The sequence below is a fragment of the Plasmodium vivax genome, chromosome 10 (assembly GCF_000002415.2).
Source record: "Plasmodium vivax chromosome 10, whole genome shotgun sequence".
NCBI lineage: Eukaryota > Apicomplexa > Aconoidasida > Haemosporida > Plasmodiidae > Plasmodium > Plasmodium vivax.
Window position 1 is genome coordinate 931504 of NC_009915.1, and position 18755 is coordinate 950258.

At 54.5% G+C, this 18755-nt stretch overlaps 5 protein-coding genes across 5 annotated transcripts, besides 10 other annotated features; 1 reads left to right on the plus strand and 4 right to left on the minus strand.

The window, feature by feature from the left end:
* Positions 1-538: 538 nt before the first annotated feature.
* Positions 539-3661, minus strand: PVX_098060 (hypothetical protein, conserved; the record flags this gene model as incomplete). The annotated part of the gene is made up of 6 exons (XM_001613222.1): positions 3389-3661; positions 2081-3220; positions 1330-1899; positions 1016-1210; positions 770-903; positions 539-604 (listed from the first exon to the last, which is right to left on the minus strand). Exons 1-6 carry the CDS (start codon positions 3525-3527, stop codon positions 539-541), a joined length of 2244 nt encoding a protein of 747 aa, XP_001613272.1. The 5' UTR covers positions 3528-3661.
* Positions 3618-3649: a microsatellite.
* Positions 3662-4136: 475 nt separating the features above from the next.
* Positions 4137-5351, minus strand: PVX_098055 (hypothetical protein, conserved; the record flags this gene model as incomplete). Its single annotated transcript, XM_001613221.1, has 1 exon — positions 4137-5351. One exon carries the CDS (start codon positions 5349-5351, stop codon positions 4137-4139), a length of 1215 nt encoding a protein of 404 aa, XP_001613271.1.
* Positions 5352-6097: 746 nt separating this feature from the next.
* On the minus strand, positions 6098-11574 carry PVX_098050 (phosphatidylinositol 4-kinase, putative; the record flags this gene model as incomplete). Its single annotated transcript, XM_001613220.1, has 4 exons — positions 6098-6196; positions 6344-6432; positions 6749-7064; positions 7501-11574. 4 exons carry the CDS (start codon positions 11572-11574, stop codon positions 6098-6100), a joined length of 4578 nt encoding a protein of 1525 aa, XP_001613270.1.
* Positions 6231-6256: a microsatellite.
* Positions 6626-6648: a microsatellite.
* Positions 6710-6733: a microsatellite.
* Positions 11430-11456: a microsatellite.
* A 1367-nt stretch (positions 11575-12941) lies between the features above and the next one.
* Positions 12942-12964: a microsatellite.
* Positions 12965-13507: 543 nt separating this feature from the next.
* Positions 13508-13545: a microsatellite.
* An 80-nt stretch (positions 13546-13625) lies between these two features.
* PVX_098045 (hypothetical protein, conserved) lies at positions 13626-16753 on the plus strand. The gene is made up of 7 exons (XM_001613219.1): positions 13626-13754; positions 13955-14155; positions 14275-14328; positions 14442-14498; positions 14627-14742; positions 15333-15610; positions 15765-16753. The coding sequence occupies exons 1-7, from the start codon at positions 13669-13671 to the stop codon at positions 15900-15902; spliced, it is 930 nt and encodes a 309-aa protein (XP_001613269.1). The 5' UTR covers positions 13626-13668; the 3' UTR covers positions 15903-16753.
* Positions 15541-15572: a microsatellite.
* On the minus strand, positions 16119-18125 carry PVX_098040 (asparagine-t RNA ligase, putative; the record flags this gene model as incomplete). The annotated part of the gene is made up of 1 exon (XM_001613218.1): positions 16119-18125. The coding sequence occupies one exon, from the start codon at positions 18123-18125 to the stop codon at positions 16119-16121; it is 2007 nt and encodes a 668-aa protein (XP_001613268.1).
* Positions 16252-16283: a microsatellite.
* Positions 17829-17859: a microsatellite.
* Positions 18126-18755: the final 630 nt, after the last annotated feature.

Below are 18755 nucleotides of genomic sequence, written 5' to 3' on the forward strand. Positions count from 1 at the left end.
CACAATTACGTTTTTTGTTTTTTTTTTATTTTTTTTTTTTATTTATTTTTCCCCTTCATGGCTATGTCCCACTTACGCGGCTAACTGCGACCTGTGTGCACCTGTACACACATAATTCTCCCCCTTCCCACTGTCAATTTTACCTGACCCGTTCAGGCAATTTTGTGCTCCCCTCCAAATGGAGAACTCAAAATGGAGGAGATCAAAATGGAGAAGTTCCAAATGATGCTTCCCCTTTTCACGTTCGTTTTTTCAATGCGCCGATCGCCCCACCTGCTCGGGTGCCAGCTTTTCTAAAAATGGACGCATGTGAGAGAACACACAGAAGGGGTGAAATGCAACCCGCCAACGCTGCACAATGCTACTCAGAGTGCTAGCCATTTGGGGGGTTAAAAGGGCGTACGTGTTTGCATGCACATTGCGAAAAAAAAAAAAAAAAAAAAAAAAAAATATGAACATAAATATGAACATAAATGTGACGCGCGAGCAACTGCCGCTGTGCAGACGGGGGAGCGCCTTCTCTTCCCTGCCGCGACTTTCAAGCAGCACTGGCAGGCTGTTCTTCCTTCACTTTGAGAATCGCCTTTAAAATGTCCTTCGTCACCTGAGAGGGGTGCCAATGTACACCACAAAAAAAAAAAAAAGAATAATAATAATAAGAAGAAGACGACGAAGCAGTGTGCGCTTCCCATCTGGGGTGCAATTCGATACATGTGCTGGTGACATCGCCTTGTTCGTCTCTTTTTTTTTTTTTTTTTTTTTCCATTACTTGGTTGAAGTGACCTAAGAGGGTTAGCCCAAAAGTAGTTATGCTTTCCATTTGAGGGGGGGCCTTTTTCTTTTTAGAGGAGGAGACTTCATCTAGCAGCGCGTCCATTTGGAGCAGCTCCTCGGTTGGTTTTTCTTTCGGAGGGGGGGGGAAATAGTGGAGATGGGGCATATAGTGGAGAGGTACGAACTGATGGGAGGAGACAAATCTGCATGCAGGAAACAAATATGCGGGGCGCGGACTAACCTCCGAAGGAGAGCAGCGGGTCAAACGACGTCAGCTTATCGATGAGGAAGGCATTCACACACGGGGAGAGTTGGCCCCACTCGGCGTCCTCCAAGTTGTTCTGAGCACCAAAGAGGGAGTAGTCATAGCCCAGCAAAATGTAGCAGCTGAGCAGAATCGCCCTGAAGTTTTGGCTCCACTCCACCTTTACTTTTCCTGGAAGGGGAAAAAAAAAAAAAAAAAACCAAAAAAAAAAAAAAGAAAAAAGTGCGCATACTTGGCGGTGCATATGTTGGCTCCTCCGCGCTGTAACGTGTGGCCCCCTGGTGACTTACCAATCTGGAGGATCCTCTGCTGGTGGCTGTTAATGTTTTCTTTTATAAACTGCAAGAGGCACATGCCTTTGGTTAATTCTTCGGACTCCTTCAGGAGAGGATGTTCCGTTAGGGTGTTTTTAAATTGGCTTACGACACCTTCGTGGTTTTGACTTTCCATTTGTTCCCTCAGCTTATCGGTGGCCTCCCTTTCTTCCCCGTGCGCGCAGCTGATCATGTAGTTCACCTGCTCCTCCACACACTTGCGCTCCCCCCGCACTATCCGGGTGATTAGAAAATAGGAAAAGTTTATGGCGTCGCTTATCTGCCGCCTGCTCATCTTGTTTACGCTCCCCCGGTTGTCTAGGCAGAGGCACATTTCCACTGGCTCGGCTTCCTTCCAGTTCAGTTTAGCCTTCGTGCCCTTTCCGCTTGGCCGTCCCTGCGCTGTTTTCTCGTCTGCGTCGTCTTCTTCGTCTGCTTCGTTTGCTTCGCCTTTTTCTTCATCTTTTTCTTCCTTTTCTTCCTTTTCTTTCTCTTCTCCCCCCTCGGGGCTCTCCACAACTTGGTCGGCCTCCCCCTTGACGCACTCTTGCAAACGCGGGGGAAGGGCAAAAGGGGGAGGAGGTTGATTAGAAGGAGGAGGTTGATTAGGAAGGAGGCAGTCACTACGGGCATGCACACGTACACACGTCTGCTTTCACGTTTGCATGAACTCCTGCGTGCACAGGGGCGGTTGCCAATCAGGCCGCATTACCACTCAGCGTATTACCACTCGGCGCGGGCTCCGCACAGGGGGCCGCCAACCGCAGGAAGGCCCTCTCACGCAGGCAGTACAGCGCATGCAGGAAGTTCCAATCGTAGTAGGAGTAATAGACAAGGGGGATCAAAAGAAAGTCTCCTGGTTTGCCACTGCCATAGAGGAACGAATCATCCTCTCCCATTGACTCATAAATATAAAAGCAGTGGTAGGAGAGGTTCATGTGTAGGGTGTTGAGCAGTTCCGCTTGTAGTTCTTCCTCTTCGTTGCTCTCTGTTTCTGTTTTTTTTTTTTCTTCACTTGGGTCAGCGGTGGAGTCGTGGTCGCTCCCCTTGTGTTCGTCGCCGGGGGGCTGCTCCTGTGGTTCTTCCCCGGCGTCGTCTTTCTCCCTTTCGTTTTCTGCTTCATCCTCATCCGCCTCTTCCTCTTCTTCTTCCTCTTCTTCCTCCTCCTCATCGGTCTCTTCTTCTTCATCCTCCTCATTGGTCTCTTCTTCTTCATCCTCCTCATTGGTCTCTTCTTCTTCTTTTTCTTCCTCCTCCTTCCCCATGCCGCTCCTCACCCTGCGGGCGCAGCTCCCCCCCTGGTGGAGCGGGTTTACCCACGCAAACAGGTCGTCGCCAGGGTCGTCATAGCAAAAGTCGGGCCTCACAAAATGCGGGAAGAGGAAACCTGTTTCGAATGGAAAAAGCTTTGAGGAAGTAGAGTGGTCCCCCTTGGAGTGTCTCCCCGTGGAACTAAAAATCCTGCTCACTCGTTGGCCACGAATGGTGTCGCTTCCCAAGTTGCAGTGTTCAGTGCAGTGGGTGAATCGCAGCGTTTTCTTTCTCGCTTCCTTTCGCGCGTCTTTTCCCCTCTTCCGCCCCGTCAGGTACGTCCTACCAACATACACATTTTGCACTTCGAAGACCTGCTTTATCAGCTGCAGCAAGTGGACGCAGTCTTCCGACCAGTCCTTCTCGCCACTCCTCTTGGCGAGTGAATACACGTCCGCCAACTTCCTCTGGCAAAACGTCCTCTTTATTTCATCCCGTATCTTTATGTTGTAGGAGTTTATTTTCTTTATTAAAATTTTTTTTTTTTTTTTTTTTTTCTTTTTCGCGTTGAAGGAGGCCACGTTGGCGAGGTGCGCACTTAGCAGGGCCAGGGGGTCTGCTCGGGGGGGGGAATCACCATGGGGGTTGAGCGGCGGTTGAGCGGGGTTAAGCGGCGGTTGAGCGGGGTTAAGCGGCGGTTGAGCGGGGTTAAGCGGCGGTTAAGAGGTAGTCAGCATGGACGTCACCATGGCAACACCTCGCTGCGCCCCCCTGCGCGCGTTACCTGCCGTGTCCGTCTTGATGGTCCACAGCAACGACTTGGCCAAGGCGTATCCCGCATGTTGCTGTATGTAGCTGAGGTCCTCCTGCGTGGTGCCCTTGGCGCTGGCCTCCACTGCATCCACTGCCTCCATGGCTTCCATTGCGAAGGGTGGGCGCGCTGCTGAGTGGGGGATCCTTTCCGTTTTCGCTGCCAACTTCGCCGCGAATTTTGCTGCCAATTTCGCCGCGAATTTCGTTGAGTCTTTCCCTTCGACTTTAGTTGCTACGCTGACACTTCCACTTTGTGGTTTCTCTTTGTTTCGCTTAATGGGCGAGCTCCCCGCGCCGCCCTTTCGATGTGCGTTTTTTTTTTTTTTTCCCTTTCGCGGAGAGAGACATGAGGGAGAAGGCGGTTTTGGCAAGTTGGACCGCGAGCAGTGGAAAAGGGAGAAAAAAAAGAAAAAAAAGAAAAAAAAACAAAACAGTAACAGACACTACACTACGTCGCACTGCCACAGGCAGATGGACAGCCCCGTGTGTCAAAGCGAAACGGAGGGACGGTGGCTCAGTAGCTCAGCCTTCATTCGCTTCGCCAAACGCAATTGGAGGCGTTTCATCCTTCGCGCGAGGATTCACTTGATGAGAGAGGTACTCCCCGTGGGGAGCATGCTGCAGAAAAGTGTACATGGCTGCGTTACCGCTTCCTTGCGATGCCGCTTCCCTACGGTGCCGCTTCCCTGCGATCCGCTCCCCTACGGGGCCGCCCCCCCTCAGCGGTGCGGCGCCAGGCGGTTGACCAGCTCCTCCCACTTCTGGTATGACCAGGCAGTGAGCAGGGCCTGGTTTTTCCTCGGAGGGAGCGTCTCGCCTGTGCGGCGCGCGGAGTAGCCACCGCCGCCGCTCCCATCACCAGCGCTTCCATTGCCAACGCCGCCATCTTCGCCGCTCCCATCACCGCCGCTCCCCCCCTGCTCGGTGTGCCTAAAGAGGTCACTCGTCCGGACGCACAGCACTTTGTTGGCATCCCTATAGAACTCAACGTGGCCCTTCGAAACGAGCAGAGTCACCAGGAACAAGCGGAAGGTCGTTTCATTAAACCCATTAGTGGGATCACAGTCTACGATAAAATTTAAAAAAGGAATGTTTTTTTTTTTCTTTTCCAGTTGCCCTAACTTATCTTTTAATCTCATTGACTGTTCGTAAGTCTCCAGTTTAATTTCCGGTTCGCTTTCATGAGAGAATTCTTTTAACTTTCTGTAGGTGGTGTTGCCGAGGGTCTGTTTGGTCCTGCTGTGTTTCTTCGTCTGTTCCTTCCTGTGGAGGCTGAATGCATTTTCATTGTCTAGAAAGAGGTTCAGTGGGATGGTGTGGTAGTTGATGGGGCAGAAGGGGAGGGTGTCTACGCCGAAGTGCTTCGAGAGCTTCGTGAAGCTTAGCCGCTTGGCTCGTCCCCGGGGGGGGGGTTCCCCGGGCGGGTCCTCTCCCACGTCACTCGCGTTTGCCGCGTTTACCGCGTTTACCGCGTTTACCGCGTTTGCCGCGTTTGCCGCGTTTGCCGCGTTTACCGCGTTTACCGCGTTTGCCGCGTTTGCCGCGTTTGCCGCGTTTGCCGCGTTTGCCGCGTTTACCGCGTTTACCGCTTCTCCCCCCCCTGTGGGCGTCTCCTCGGAGAACTCGCCCGAGAGGGTGTCCAGAACGAGGCGGAGCTTCTCCTTCAGCGAAATGCTGCTGAGTCCCTCCGCCTTGAAGTTAATAATTTTGGAAACCTGCCTTCCATACTGGCACGACTTGTGCAGAGCACTTATCCTGCTATCTAAATGGGTAACAATTTTTCGGTCCGTTTTAATAACTCTCTTGAGTGCATTGTTCTGCTCCGGCTGCACCAGCTCCTCGATGTTAAGCTTGTCGATTTCGCTTTGAATGTACTGCTCGTCGATTTTGCCGGGCCCCTCGGCCTTGCCCGCGCTTGCCTCTCCGTCCGACATGCGGCCCACTTGCAGGTGGGGAAGCGGTCGAGGTGGAGAAGCGGCCGAGCTGGAAAAGCGGCCGAGCTGGAAAAGCGGCCGAGCTGGCGAGGCCACTCCCGTAGGAACGCTCCCCAGTCGCGCCGCAAACCAGCGCTGTAAGTCAAAGGGCCCGATTCCTCTGCGCGTAACGCCCAAACTTAGGATGAGCAAAACTGCTTAGGGAATCCTTCCAACTGGTGAGCAGGAGGAGGCGTTCCCTCGAACTGACGTGAAGGTCTCTCTTTTCCTTTTAGCCATAAATTGCATGTACGTGGGGAAAGAAAAAAAAAAAAAAAAAAAAAAGTTTTCGTTCTTTTCGCACAACAGGGGGAGCGCCTTCTTCGGAATGCACACAGGGATGGAAGCGGGAGCACAGCATGCGCGTTGGCGGAGCGATATACGCCGTCGGCAGAGCAGTATACGCCTGTTGGCGGAGCGATATACACCTGTTGACAGAAGCATACGCTTGTTTGCATGTGCCCCTTCCTCCACCTGGCAAAGCAAAACGACGCGGGAAACAAAAAAGGGGCGAAGGCGCCTCCGCGTCAGGGACGGTTCGGATGGAAGGAGGCCAGCGGGGGGCACACGCATACATACACATACGCGTTACATACGCGTTGCGTAAGCGATACATACGTGTTGCATACACACTGCGTGCGCACTGCATGCGCTCCTGCCTGCCCGTTGGGAACACCGCAGAGGTGACTACCCCCCCCCCCCCGGGGTCACATAATTCCGTTGGTGATTCTCTGGAAGTAGTCGTACTGGACGCTTCTAAAATTATTGATGGAGGACTCAATGAGGGCGTTGATTCGTTGGATGCACTGCGGGGTGGCAGAAGTGAGTGGAGGGGTGAGCGGCATAGCGGCATAGCGGTATAGCGGCGTAGCGGCACACAAGGTGGCAACGTTGACGGCTCGTTGGGCGGCTCTTTTGGCCGCTCGTTTGACGGCGCCGCCAATCCCACTTACCACGTCGACGGCCAGGTTCGTCATGAAGCGCTCCTTCAGCGAGTCGATGCAGAACTGCGTGCCGTTCGCAAAGCAGGGGATTTTTAAAGCTGCGCGGGGGGGGTAAGCGGCAACATGGGGGTAAGCGGTAGCATGGGGGTAAGCGGCAACATGGGGGTAAGCGGTAGCATGGGTGGTAAGCGGTAGCATGGGGGTAAGCGGTAGCATGGGTGGTAAGCGGTAGCATGGGGGTAAGCGGTAGCATGGGTGGTAAGCGGTAGCATGGGGGTAAGCGGTAGCATGGGGGTAAGCGGCAACATGGGGGTTACCACGCCGATGAGGTGCTAACATGCAGCTAGCAAACAGCTCACACACCGCTCGCGCGCCGCTCACACCGCTCACACCGCTCGCGTACTGCTCACACACCTGGCATCATCAGCTCGACGAAGAGGATGATCTCCTCCGAGTGCTTGCGGGCCTCGAGGAAGCCACTGACGATGAGGCGCCTGAAGTACTCATAATTTTCTGACTTTTCTCCGTCCATGATGTCTAGGTATTCTTGGGTGAGTTTGAAGGGGGAGGTCTCAAAATTTACGTTTCCAGGGGAGTTGGTGAGCATGAAGCCGTAGTCTATGTGGATGAGGTGTCCGTCCGAGTCCAGCAGGAGGTTTCCGTTGTGCCTGTCCTTCACCTGGAGGAGGTACGAGACGAGCGAGTAGGCTGCGTGGCTCTCGATGAAGTTCTGCGGGGGGTGAAGAAGGGGACAAGTGGAGAAGTGAAGAAGCGAAGAAGCGAAGAAGCGAAGAAGCGAAGAAGTGAAGAAGCGAAGAAGTGAAGAAGCGAAGAAGTGAAGAAGCGAAGAAGTGAAGAAGCGAAGAAGCGAAGAAGCGAAGAAGTGAAGAAGCGAAGAAGTGAAGAAGCGAAGAAGCGAAGAAGCGAAGAAGCGAAGAAGCGAAGAAGCGAAGAAGCGAAGAAGCGAAGAAGCGAAGAAGTGAAGAAGCGAAGAAGCGAAGAAGCGAAGAAGCGAAGAAGCGAAGAAGCGAAGAAGTGAAGAAGCGAAGAAGCGAAGAAGCGAAGAAGCGAAGAAGCGAAGAAGCGAAGAAGCGAAGAAGCGAAGAAGCGAAGAAGCGAAGAAGTGGGTGACGCATCCCGCGGTTGACACCGCTTAACGCGCCCACCTTCTTGGCCTCGAAGATGTAGTCCGCGAAGACCACGTTGAAGATGGTGGAGATGCTGTCGGCGCCGAACTTCCGCTTGAGCGAGTCCACCGAGCAGGTGTCATTTACGTATTCAATGATGCCGGAGTTTGCCCCCGTCACTAGAATTTCGTAGGGGCGTAGCCACAGCGGCAGGCCCGCATTCTCAAAAATAATTTTAAACTGGCGAATCAGTTGGGATGCCAGCAGCTCCTGCCTCAAGTCATCCCCACCCTTAACGATTACGCACTTCAAATCCCATGTCTTTAACTTCCCATAAGCTGACGTTTTCCTAATTTTTTTTTTTTTTTCTTCAAATAGCTCTCCCCATAGCAGCCTCTTTATAACTCTACAATACCTTTTTTTAAATTCCTCGTTGGTGTAATTCGCTGGTTTGAAGTACTCGTCGATGTCTAGCGCGTCGCCTGTTTTCTCCCCCGCGTGTAAGAAGCTGCTGTGTGGGGAGGGGGCGGCGCCTTCTAACGGTTGATCTGCAGTGACACCACTATCATTGGGGCGTTTACCCGGGGAGGGGCTCCATCCTCCATCTGGAGCTTCCACCTGGGCATCCTCCTGGGCGTCCACCTGAGCGTCCACCTCACTTCCGTGCAACCCCCCAGGTGGGAGGTCAGCCAGCCCACTGCTGATGCTCTCCACAGACGTTTTCACTTCATTGCTGTCATTGTCGTTCGAGCTGATGTTGCACCTCTCCAGGGAGCTACTTAGATAGTTGGGCATAGACGCGGAGCGGGCGTTCACCAGGAAGCTCTTGGTTGCCTCCCGGGGGCCTTCCTCCGCGGGGGGGGCCCCCCAACCGGGGCCGCCCTGCCCGAGGTTGCTCGGTTCGCTCGGATCGCCCGGATCGCCCCCGTTCGTGTCGCCCCCCTCCGTGTCTCCCCCCTCCTCGTCCTCCTCGTCCGCCCTCATCCCTATGCACTTCCTAATTATGGAGAGGCTGTCCTCCTCCCCCGAGGGGAACGAAATCAAATTCTCCTTTCGCAGGTCGTTCACTATGCAGTTGTATACGTACATGTGCTCCATTTTCAGAGCGTCCAGGTCCGCGCCGGTTGTTTTTTTTCCCTGCGCGCCTTTCCCGCGTTCCTCCTTCCCCCGATCCACTTCTGAACCACTCTGGCCGGTGTGCGCCCCCCCCTCGTCGTCCTCCCCACTTTCGCTTCTCCTCTTCTTCTTTTTCTTCTTCTTCTTCCTCTTCCCATCATGCACCCCGCCTCGCGGCTCGTAGTCGTAGGAGCTGCTGTTCTCGTTGAAGAGCCCGTAGTTTTTAGAGGAACAGAAGTTCCTTTCGATGCGGTGGCCCTTCCTTCGCGGTGGCGGCGTCGGTTGCGACGTCGGTTCGTCAGTCACGCCACGGGTTGCACCATCCGCTGCCTCACCCGCCGTTTCGCTCGCCGTTTGACCTGCTTCTTCCTCCTCCTCACCCGCCGCTTCATCCCCCCCCACGCTGGAGGGGTAAAAGAGACCGTCCGGAATGTGGCTGATGTCCTCGTCCAGGTCCGCCACCTCGAACATGAGCAGGTAGGGCGCCCTCTTCTTGGAGAAAAATATTTTGCACTCATCGTAGTTAAAGTGAAGGATCTGCAAGCCGCTGCCGCTGCTGCCGCTGCTACCGCTGATGTTGCTGCTACCGTTGCTATTGCTGCCATTGCTGCTTGGGGTCGGCTCCGTTCGCTGGCCGCTCTGGGGGGGGGACAGGCACTCGAGCGGAATGCACAGCCCCGTCATGGAAAAAACGTTAGTACATGCAGCCACGATGCACCTACGCATGAGCATCCAACTGTTTAAAGAGTAAATGAATCTGTTGAGGAGCTCGTTGCGTATCTCTACATCTGGTTCGGTGGACAGAAGGTTAGAAACGGAGATGGTCAAGTTCACAAAGTTGTTCAGGAGGCTAAAGTAATCGCACCTCCTCTGCTTCATAAAAAACTGCTGCAGCTCTCCTATCATATCAAAGGTGCAATTAAATTCTGGGAGGAAGAACTTGGATGCGCTGAGGGGGTTGCCCAGCTTGGCGTAGGTGCTGGGGAGCTTCACTCTGGCCCTGGCTATGGAGAGGGCGCCCGAGTTGACAATGTAGCACTGGGGCAGCTTGGGGGGCGGCGCTGTGCTCGTCGCCTCCCGTTTGCGCCGCTTCTTGGGCGAGGCATGTGCAGCGGCATGTGTGGCGGCATGAGCAGCGGCGTTTGGAGCGGCGCTTGGAGCGGCATTTGGAGCGGAACTCAGATCAGCGCTTTGGGAGTTCCTCTGCGTTTCGCCTTGCACAGCCACTTCCATCCCGCTCTGCGTGGACTCTTCCCCCCCCTTCAGCAAGCACAAGTTGCATGACCTGTTCAGGCAATTCCTGGATAGCTTCGTGCGCTCGAACCGCTCATTATCTTTGATCCTTTTAATGAGGTACTTCCTTTTGAAGAGGAGCGGGTGGGCGAGGTTCAGCAGGTACGACTGCTTATTCTCGTTCCCCGAGGTGCCTTTACCGTTAAATGGTTTGCAATTCACCACAGCCATTTCAATTTCTTGAGTCATCTTGTGAGCCAAGTCCTTATATTTTGAAGAGTTGTCCTCTACTATAGAATGATAGATCCAGCTGAGCTTTAATGCGAAGTGCATGGAGTTGCTGGCTTTGCAAAGGAGGAAGCGATAGAGGGAAGAGGACTCGTAACGGACTAGCGAAATTTGACTGAGCTGCGGGAGGTAAAATAATATATCCTCGTACTTCCTCTGCGTGTAAAGGGAATTCACCAGGTACTCGTGGACCCCCACTTCTCTCCTGTCGTAGAGGTACCTAATGTGCAGGTGGGTGTCAAAGTATTCGCATCTGAAGAGCCTCAAGAGGCTTCCCTCCTTCAATGCGTTCTTCGCTCCGTTGGCCTTTCCGTCCGCCCTCTCCCGTTCGTGGCTGCCGCTTCCGTTGCTACCGCTTCCGTGGTGGGTACCGCTGCTGTGGTGGCTGCCGCTTCCGTTGCTACCGCTGTTGGGGTGCCCCTCGCCGTGCTTCAGCTCGCTTATTATCTTCGGCTTGGAGGAGGGCGACTCGCTGAATATGCGAGAGATGCTCTCCCGTATCTGCGTGCAGCGGTTAGAGGCACCGGGGGAGGCGCCCCCCGAGTGGTCATGCCCATCACCATGCCCATCGTCATGCCCATCGTCACGCCCATCGTCACGCCCATCGTCACGCCCATCGCCATACCCATCGTGATGAGCGCCACCGGGACCCCCCCCACGGACGTCATCACCGAAATGGCGACTCCTGTTCATCTCCTTACTCTCCAGCTTCATCTTAAACATTTCAATAATTTTAATTTTGTTTTGTTTCTCTGGGGGTTGGTCCTTCTCCTTCATTTTGTGTGCTTCCCAGCTGGGCAGGTCCTCACTGGGTTGGTTACTCTCGTGTGGCATTTCCTCCTTCAGATGGCAGTCACTGCTGTAGCTTTCTTGAAGGGTGTAATTATCATCGGAGTGAGGCTGAAGATCCGAGTTTTCCCTCTTCTCCTCATTAGCGTGATTGCTATGTTGTGTCCCCGCTTGGGAGTATATCGCTTCGTCTGGTTGGTGGTCCTCCATTCTGCTGCCTACCTGAACGTACTGAGCATCCTCCCTTGGGGGGTTTGCTTCGTCAATCCTATCGACTGCAACCCCACACAGGTTGTCCCTCCCTGTGGCAGCAACCTCCTCATTGTTGTCCCTTTTAGTACTTAACTCCCCAACAGGTGTATCATCATGTGGGCAGCCACCCACTGGGAGATCCCCCTCGAACGGCTCTACACACTGCTGCGGTTCACTGCTTCCATCATCGTGCCCCTCACCTCCACGACCTTTCAATCGAAGGCACACAAAATCATCCGCGTACACGTGCGCTTTGTAGTTGTGTTTGTACAGAGACCTATACGATGTGCTCTCTTCCGGTGCGGCGGTCCACTTTTCCCTTTGGTCGGCGCCCTCGGTTGTGTCGCCAGCATCTTCCTTGCCGGTCTGTCCCGTTTCGCCTTCAGTTTTGCCTTCTCTTTTGTGGTCTTCTTTGCCATCTGTTTTGTGGTCCATCTTGCTCATCGCTTCGCTTCTTCTCGTTTTTTTTTTTTTTTTTTTTGCTTTGCCAAAATGGCTAGCTACCCACGGGGATGCTAAAACGGGGGAAGAAAACAAGGGGTGTCCTTTTTTTCTCCTTTACTTGAAATGTGCCAGCTTTGCCGTGTTAGGCGCCCCCAGCGGTATCGCATCGTACCATGTCGTGTGGTGCACGTTTGCGGCATATTCTGCCTGACTCGTCAGGTGAAAAGAAAGCACAGTTGCGGCATATTCTGCCTGACTCGGTCAGGTGATGAAGCACCTTTGCTGCATATTCTGCCTGACTTCGGCAGATCATACGATACGTTATTATATTATGTACTGTTATGTAATGTTATGAATGCATTGCCTGACTCGGTCAGGTTACCCCTGCGGATTCCTTCTCCCTCTGTTGCCCCTCTTTCGTCCCTTCGCTTAAACCCAGAGTTGCAAGCGCGCGGGGGGGGCACAGTTGACTCCCATGCTATGCTCTGTAATGTCAACATAACTCCTTCCCGCCAAAGTCACTGCTGCGAGCTGTTGGTGCGGATCCTTCGCGTCGCGATGGGTGGCCTTAACCTCCCGCGCAGCTGGCAAAGCATTCGCAGATGGATTGAAATTGTTTGGAAGCGACATGGGCATAAGGCTGCGAAAGGTTTCTTTTTCTTTCCTTATTTTTTTGCCGCTTTGTTTGCCCCCGTGCGGCGGAAAAATTGCCCGCAACTGGGATGTGCGGGAGGAAGGGCGGCCAGCGAGTGACGCCGAGGGGGCGGGCCGAGGCGCAGGGGTCTTAAAAGGAAGGAAGTAACCGTGCGGGGAGGCATGTGCATACGAAATGGTGACCCGTTCATTGGATTGGATTGAATCGAATTGAATTGAATGGAATGTAATATAATGTAATGTAATGGAGTTGTTTTTTTTTTTTTTTTTTTTTTTTCCTTGTGTAATTATTTGTCCCCCTGTTGAGAGTTCCTTTTAGGGCTCCCTTTAGAGCTGCCTCTATACCTCCCTTTCGCGTCCTCTCGGTTAGCCGTTAACCCGACTTTCCACTTCTCTGGGGAGAAGAGACGTCCGCTCGCGACTGACCCACAGGGATGTGCTTTCCCATGTGCAGCCGCCGTCGAACGTATGAGCAGTTATTATTTGTTTCTTCCTTTACGCTAAGACGATTGCCATGTGAAGCTCTTTGGTAGGGCGGCACTAATGACAGATGAAATCGAACCGCCTCCCCCTTGGCATTTCCACTGCTCTCCCTCCGCCACAGTTACGCGTGCACCCAGGGGACGGTCAACATTACACCTAGGAGAGACGCTCCACTGTTTTTATTGCGGCTACGTGTCTCCCCCTCGTCAATGCTACGGTAACCAGGAAGGTTACCCGCAACGTCGCCACTACTTTCCGCGATGCTCTTTTTCCCCCCTAGCGGAGTGAAGAAGACCTCCGGGTCACCCCAATTTGGAGCAGCCGCCTGGCGTAGGACGCTCCAGATTTCTGTTCCCTGCGATGTTCCCTTCTCCTTTTTTTGGACGTCATCTTAAGGGGGAGAGAGTCCCCACGGGGGAAAGACATAAACCATAAACCGTTTGAAGTGCCAAAGAATGGGGGAGCAACGGCATGGAGTTAGCGCCCATCCGTCTCCCCCTGACGAACTGGAAAGCGACGAATTGTGAACGCCTTTTTTTTGGCCACCTGGGGAGGGAAGAGGTGTACGTACCCCTCCCCATGACGGGGGGTGCCTCCGCGAATGACTATTCCAGGGGATATAACTCGTCAGTCTGGTGTGGAAATTAAAAAAAATAAAAATATAAAAAAAGAGGATGGCCATTACTGCCTTTACGTAACGCTTGTTTCTTCTTCCCTCCCAATTGATATGCCAAGTTGTATTTCCTTTGTGGGTCTGTCTGGCAACTTTTTTTTTTTTTTTTGTTTTGCATAATAAACGAAAGATCGTTCGTCATTGGTATAGTTGTGCCTTTGTCATTTTGTTTTGCGAGCAGCCAGTTGGTGTCTCTCCCGGTTGAAGAGGAATCTCCACTGGTTGGCAACGCCTCCCCCCATACATTGTATCCACCCCCCTGAAGGAAAAACAAAATGGGAGCCGAGTTCAATCCCTTCGCTTCGCCGCAAACTGTGATTGAGGACTCCGTCAAAGGGGAAACGGACTACCTGAACAGAAAGTAAAAAGATGAGGGGTTAATAGAAAAAAAGGGGTGGAGAGGGAAACAAATGAGGAGGTCCCCCAGATGGATCTCTCCCCCCAAGTAACATCGTTGTGGTGTCTGTGTAGATGTACGTCGTAGTGGGTCCACCCCCCTGTTGCTTCTTCTTCGTGTGTGTTGACCGCCCCCTTTGCTTCTCTCCCCTCCCACTTGAAAAGCGAAACGCTGGAAAACTACCTCAGTCTGTATGACGAACCAGCGAAAGGGGAACTCAACAGCGTAAAGGCAAACATGAAGCTGAAGGAAGAGCCAAGTTGCATAGACTCAATCATATTCGGCGAACTGGAGATGGCACACGACCACTACAGTGTGTTTGATCATGTGGGGGGAAGTTCCCCACGAAGTTTTTGCAATTCTGGGTAAGTTACCGAGCCGAACAGGGTGGTGTCCATCTGGGTGTGTTGTGTGATGCCAATTTGGGTTATACATTTGGTGGAAGCTCTTTCCCCCTCCGTTTGTTCCTTTTTTCCCTCCACAGAGATGGCAGTCTGAGCGACACGGGCGCCAACGAGACGCCCTTCCAGGCGCGCAGGTACGACGCGCGAGCGTCAACCTGGCTAGCGGCGTGGCAGCGTAGCCGTTTAACCGCTTAACAGCATAACCGCTTGACCGCCTAACCGCTTAACCGCCTAACCTCTTTCGAAGCGGCGAAGACCCGAAGGACACACCCGAAATGGAGCTCCTTCTGGAAGACAACTTTGAGTAGGGCCTTTAGGGACCCCCCTCCCGCGGGATGAATAAAGCCTCTCGTGTCCCCCCCCTACACACACACACGCACACACACACACACATACACACAATTTCACCGCTCCCTCTCCCCCTTCCCGCAGAGCCCCTTGCAGTGACAACCTGTTCGAGGTGCACAGCTTCAAGGAGGGCCCGAGTGGGCAGCTGGCCGAGACTCCAGTGGGTCTTTTGGAGGGAGAACGGGAGGAGTCTCCCAAGGGTGGAGGGGTTAGGCTGGTTGGTGATGTGTGTGCGGTTAGCCAGGTTGGCGATGCGCGTGAGGTTTGCCATGCTGGAGACACTCGAGAGGCTAACCTCGCCGGGGACACTCGCGCGGTTTGCCACTCTGACCAGCTGGACGACCTTAACACCCCTTGCGAAGTCGGCCAGTTGGCCCTCCAACAGAGGAACCCTTTTAGGTGAGCCACAGCTGCGCCCCGTCTGCACCCCCCCTCGGTGGTAACTGTGAGATCACTCGGATGAACCCCACGTGGTAGTTGGGCAAAAGCGGCACATTTCCTCCCCCTTCCCTGCAGCGGAGCGCGTGGAGAGGTGCGCCAAGAGGACGACCCCCAGCTGGGAGGGCACCACAGCGATCGTACGCACGAAAGAGGGAGAGGCGGCCACTCGGTTGGAAGCCTAACCGATTGGCAGCTGGGCGATTGGGACGGCTACCCGATCGGCATCCCAGTCGAATGGCAGCTAGGCGGTTGCAAGCCTACCCGATTGATAACCCAACCGTTTAGAGGTCCATCCGCTGCGCCTCTTGGTCGCCACTTACCAAACGCACCGCTTCCCCTCCCCTGTTAGGAGACCTGCAGAGCGAAATGCCCTACGACGAGTGCGCCCTGACGAACGGCTTCTTCAACACAATAGAGAATATAAATACCCAAGTGGTGCAGAAATACAACAGTTTGAAAGGCGTGTCCGAAAGACTCATTGGGGTGGTTAGCAATTCTGCCTTCGAGCAACGGATAGATGAGCTGCTCAGGTTCAGCGAAAGGAACTCTGTGCTCATCGAGGAGTTCCGCAGGCAAAGCGAGGAGTGCATTCGCCGGTGCCGCAAGTTTGAGACGTCCTCCGAGCAGGTGAGGCGGGTCGGCAAGGGGGGATACCTGCTTCGGTCGCGTTTCGAAGCTGCCAAACGTAGCTGCCTTTTTCGGCTGCCTTTTTCAGTAGCTTTTCACACCTCTATTACCACCCTGTCACCCCTTCCTCTCCCACTTCTGCCCCCCCTGCCAGCTCGTCGGAGAGTGCATCGACACCCTGGCCAACAGCAGCATCTGCTACGCGGAGTGGGTGTGCCTGCACGCGCGCAGGGTGGACCCCTTGGAGGTGGTGCTCTCGGACGTGCGCGAGTTCGTCCGCGCGAACGAGTAGGTGGGAAGTTAACACAATGGAGAAGTTAAGTGGGTAAAGAAGTTAAGTGGGTAAAGAAGTTAAGTGGGTAAAGAAGTTAAGTGGGTAAAGAAGTTACGTGGGTAAAGAAGTTACGTGGGTAAAGAAGTTAAAATAATGGGGACGCCCCAAACACTTGGAGACGCGCTAACCACTTGGGGAGGCGCCGCTTGACCCCCCGCTTGAAGTGCTCCACCCCTACATGAAGAGCGAGCCGGGGGCGCGCGGAAAGGGCACGACGTCCCGGATGTTGCTCATGGAGGTGAGGAACATAATGAGCCGGTCCACGCCAAGCCCAAACCCCGCGTGAGGCACATTACCCTGGCGACGGAGCTGCAGGTAGGGCTCATACAGCCGCAGATCCAGACGCTTCTCCTTCATCCGCCGCTCCAGTGTGTGTATTCTTATCTCTCGTTCTGACCCCCCAACCACCTCTCCGACGTGCGGAAGGAGCACGTCCATGCAAGCAACTGTTTTTCCATCCGCGTTAAGAGCCATGTAAAAGGGTTTAATCTCCTGTGGGTAATTCACAACAACGACTGGCGAGCGGAAGTGCACCTCGGTTAGAAAGCGCTGCTCCTCGAAGGTGAGGTCGGCTCTGGGTGGCGGAGCGCCCCCACGTTGAGACACATCTGTGCGTGCTGCTACATGCGGATCTACCGCCACCCCCACACGCCCCACGTGCCGCTTCACAATTTGCATAGCCTCATCGTACGTGACGACGGCGAAGGGTTTTTGCAAAACAGCCTGCAGCTTCTCCTTCAGCGTGCGGTCGTGGTGCTCGTGGATGTAGTCTACGTCCTCCGACTGATGCAGAGCGAATTTCACCATCGTCTTGATGTATTCTTCTGCCAAAGAAATGATAGAGGTAAGGTTGGAGAAGGCCAGCTCAACCTCCATCATTAGGAACTCGCTGAGGTGTCTCACTGTGTTGGATTGTTCCGCTCGGAAGGACTGGTTCAGCGTGAATACGTCCCCCATGGAGCAGCAGAGGCACTCCAGGGCCAGCTGGCTCGACACGTTTAGGTAGCACGGCTTTTTAAAGAAGTCTCTGCAGAAGGGGGGGTCCCCCTTAACGGGCTCGCCGGGGCGTTCATCGCGTTGATCGATGCCACTTGCTCCGCCGCTCCCATCGCTACCATTTGCCTCGCCGCCCCCACCGCTCCCCCGCCGCGACATCAGCGTGGTCGCGTGGAATAACTCCCCCGCCCCCTCACAGTCGTTGCTCGTCAGCACGGGCGTGTTGATGTACGTGCAGTTCCTCTCCCTCCAAAACTTAAACGTCTCCGCCACGACGTCCGATTTCAGCCTGAAGACGCAGCTGTACAGTTTGGTCCTCGCGCGCAGGTGGGGGAAGCTCCTCAGGTGCTCCTTTGAGTGGTACTTTTTGGCGATCGCGTAGTGCTTGCCGCGTCGGTCACCTTCGCCATCGTCGCGTCGGTCACCTTCACCATCGTCGCGTCGGTCACCTTCACCATCGTCGCGTTTCTCCCCTTCGCCGTCCGCGCTTCCCCCCTCGCTTCCCCCCCCGCTTCCCCCCCCGCTTCTGGCCCCTTCACCCCTACCGAGGAGCCTCACGTAGTGCGCCCGCGCCGCGTCCCGCACGCAGAGCTCCACCCGCTGCTTCTTCCCCAAGGAGCACTTCAGCTCCCCGGAGCACTCCACCGCGTCGTCCGTCAGCACCCGAGACACTTCCCCGTAGTTGGGGATCCCCGCGTCGACTACCACTTGCAGATTTTTCACGTGGGACCCATCGTTAACGTCTATGAAGGAGAAGCGATTCTTGCCGACTGTCCTCACCGACTTGACCCACCCGCAGATGGTGCACGTTTCCCCTTCGCTGTGGGTTCCCTGGGCACGGAGGATGTCTTTTATTTTTGTGCGTCCGGTTCGTTCGTTTGAAGCTTCCCCGGGGAGTAGTTCAGAGGAGGTACCTTCGTTAGAAGCTCCCCCGGGGTGTGGTGCGACGGAGGCACTTTCGTGGGGAGCTCCTCCGGGGTGTGGTGCAACGGAGGCACTTTCGTTTGGAGCTCCCCCTGGGTGTGCCCCATCGTGGCCGCCCCCCTGCGACCCACTCCCACCTCTCACTTTTGCGAAAAAGCGCCTCCTCACTGGAGGTGTGCTCCAACCCAGCGCGTTAGGTGTCCCCCTGGAGATGCACCAGCTGTGGTGTGCGTTGCCCTTGAAGATGAAAGCGCCTCTCATGAGTGGCGTTCCCCCGGGGGTTGTTCTTCTGGTTGTTCCCCCGGATGTGGCTGTTCTTCTGGTTGTTCTTCCCCCGTATGCTTCTGTTCTTCTTGCTGCTCTTCCCCCGTATGCTTCTGCTCTTCTTCCTGCTCTTCTTCTTCTCCCCCGCTGACCGCACAACTGGAGAGCTAGCGCGCTCGCCTCCGCCCTTCCCTCACCCCTGTGTACACCCCTGGCGAGCAGCCCAAGCAGAGTGGTGGAGAGGGCAAGGCGGGAGAAAGTGGCTCCCATTAACCGCTTGGCATGGCACTCGGTTCAACGCGGTGAGGAGGAACGCCACAATGTGGTGTGCACGAACGACACAATGTAGTGAGCACGAACGCCACAACGTGGTGAGCAAGGATACTACAACGTCGCTTTCCTAAGCTGAGGAAATGGGTGACCCCTTCTAATGAGAGGCCTGGAGGCTACGCGGGTCGAACTGCTCCAGCCAACCGCGCGGGGTCCCTTTCTGCTCCTTCGGGTGCGCCACATGGGGTAAAACGACCCGAATGAAAAAAAAAAAAAAAAAAAAAAAAAAAAAAGTTCACAAAAAGGTTAGCAAAAAAAGGAAAAAAACGGGCTAACCTCATATCACCCCTTTGGGCG

Excerpts from the sequence above, each read along its gene's own strand:
- PVX_098045 (XM_001613219.1), top strand. The coding sequence starts at position 13,669 with ATGGGAGCCGAGTTCAATCCCTTCGCTTCGCCGCAAACTGTGATTGAG. Across the intron at positions 13,755-13,954 it reads ACGGACTACCTGAACAGAAA|CGAAACGCTGGAAAACTACC; the intron begins GTAAAAAGATGA and ends CCACTTGAAAAG. Across the intron at positions 14,743-15,332 it reads ACGGGAGGAGTCTCCCAAGG|GAGACCTGCAGAGCGAAATG; the intron begins GTGGAGGGGTTA and ends CTCCCCTGTTAG.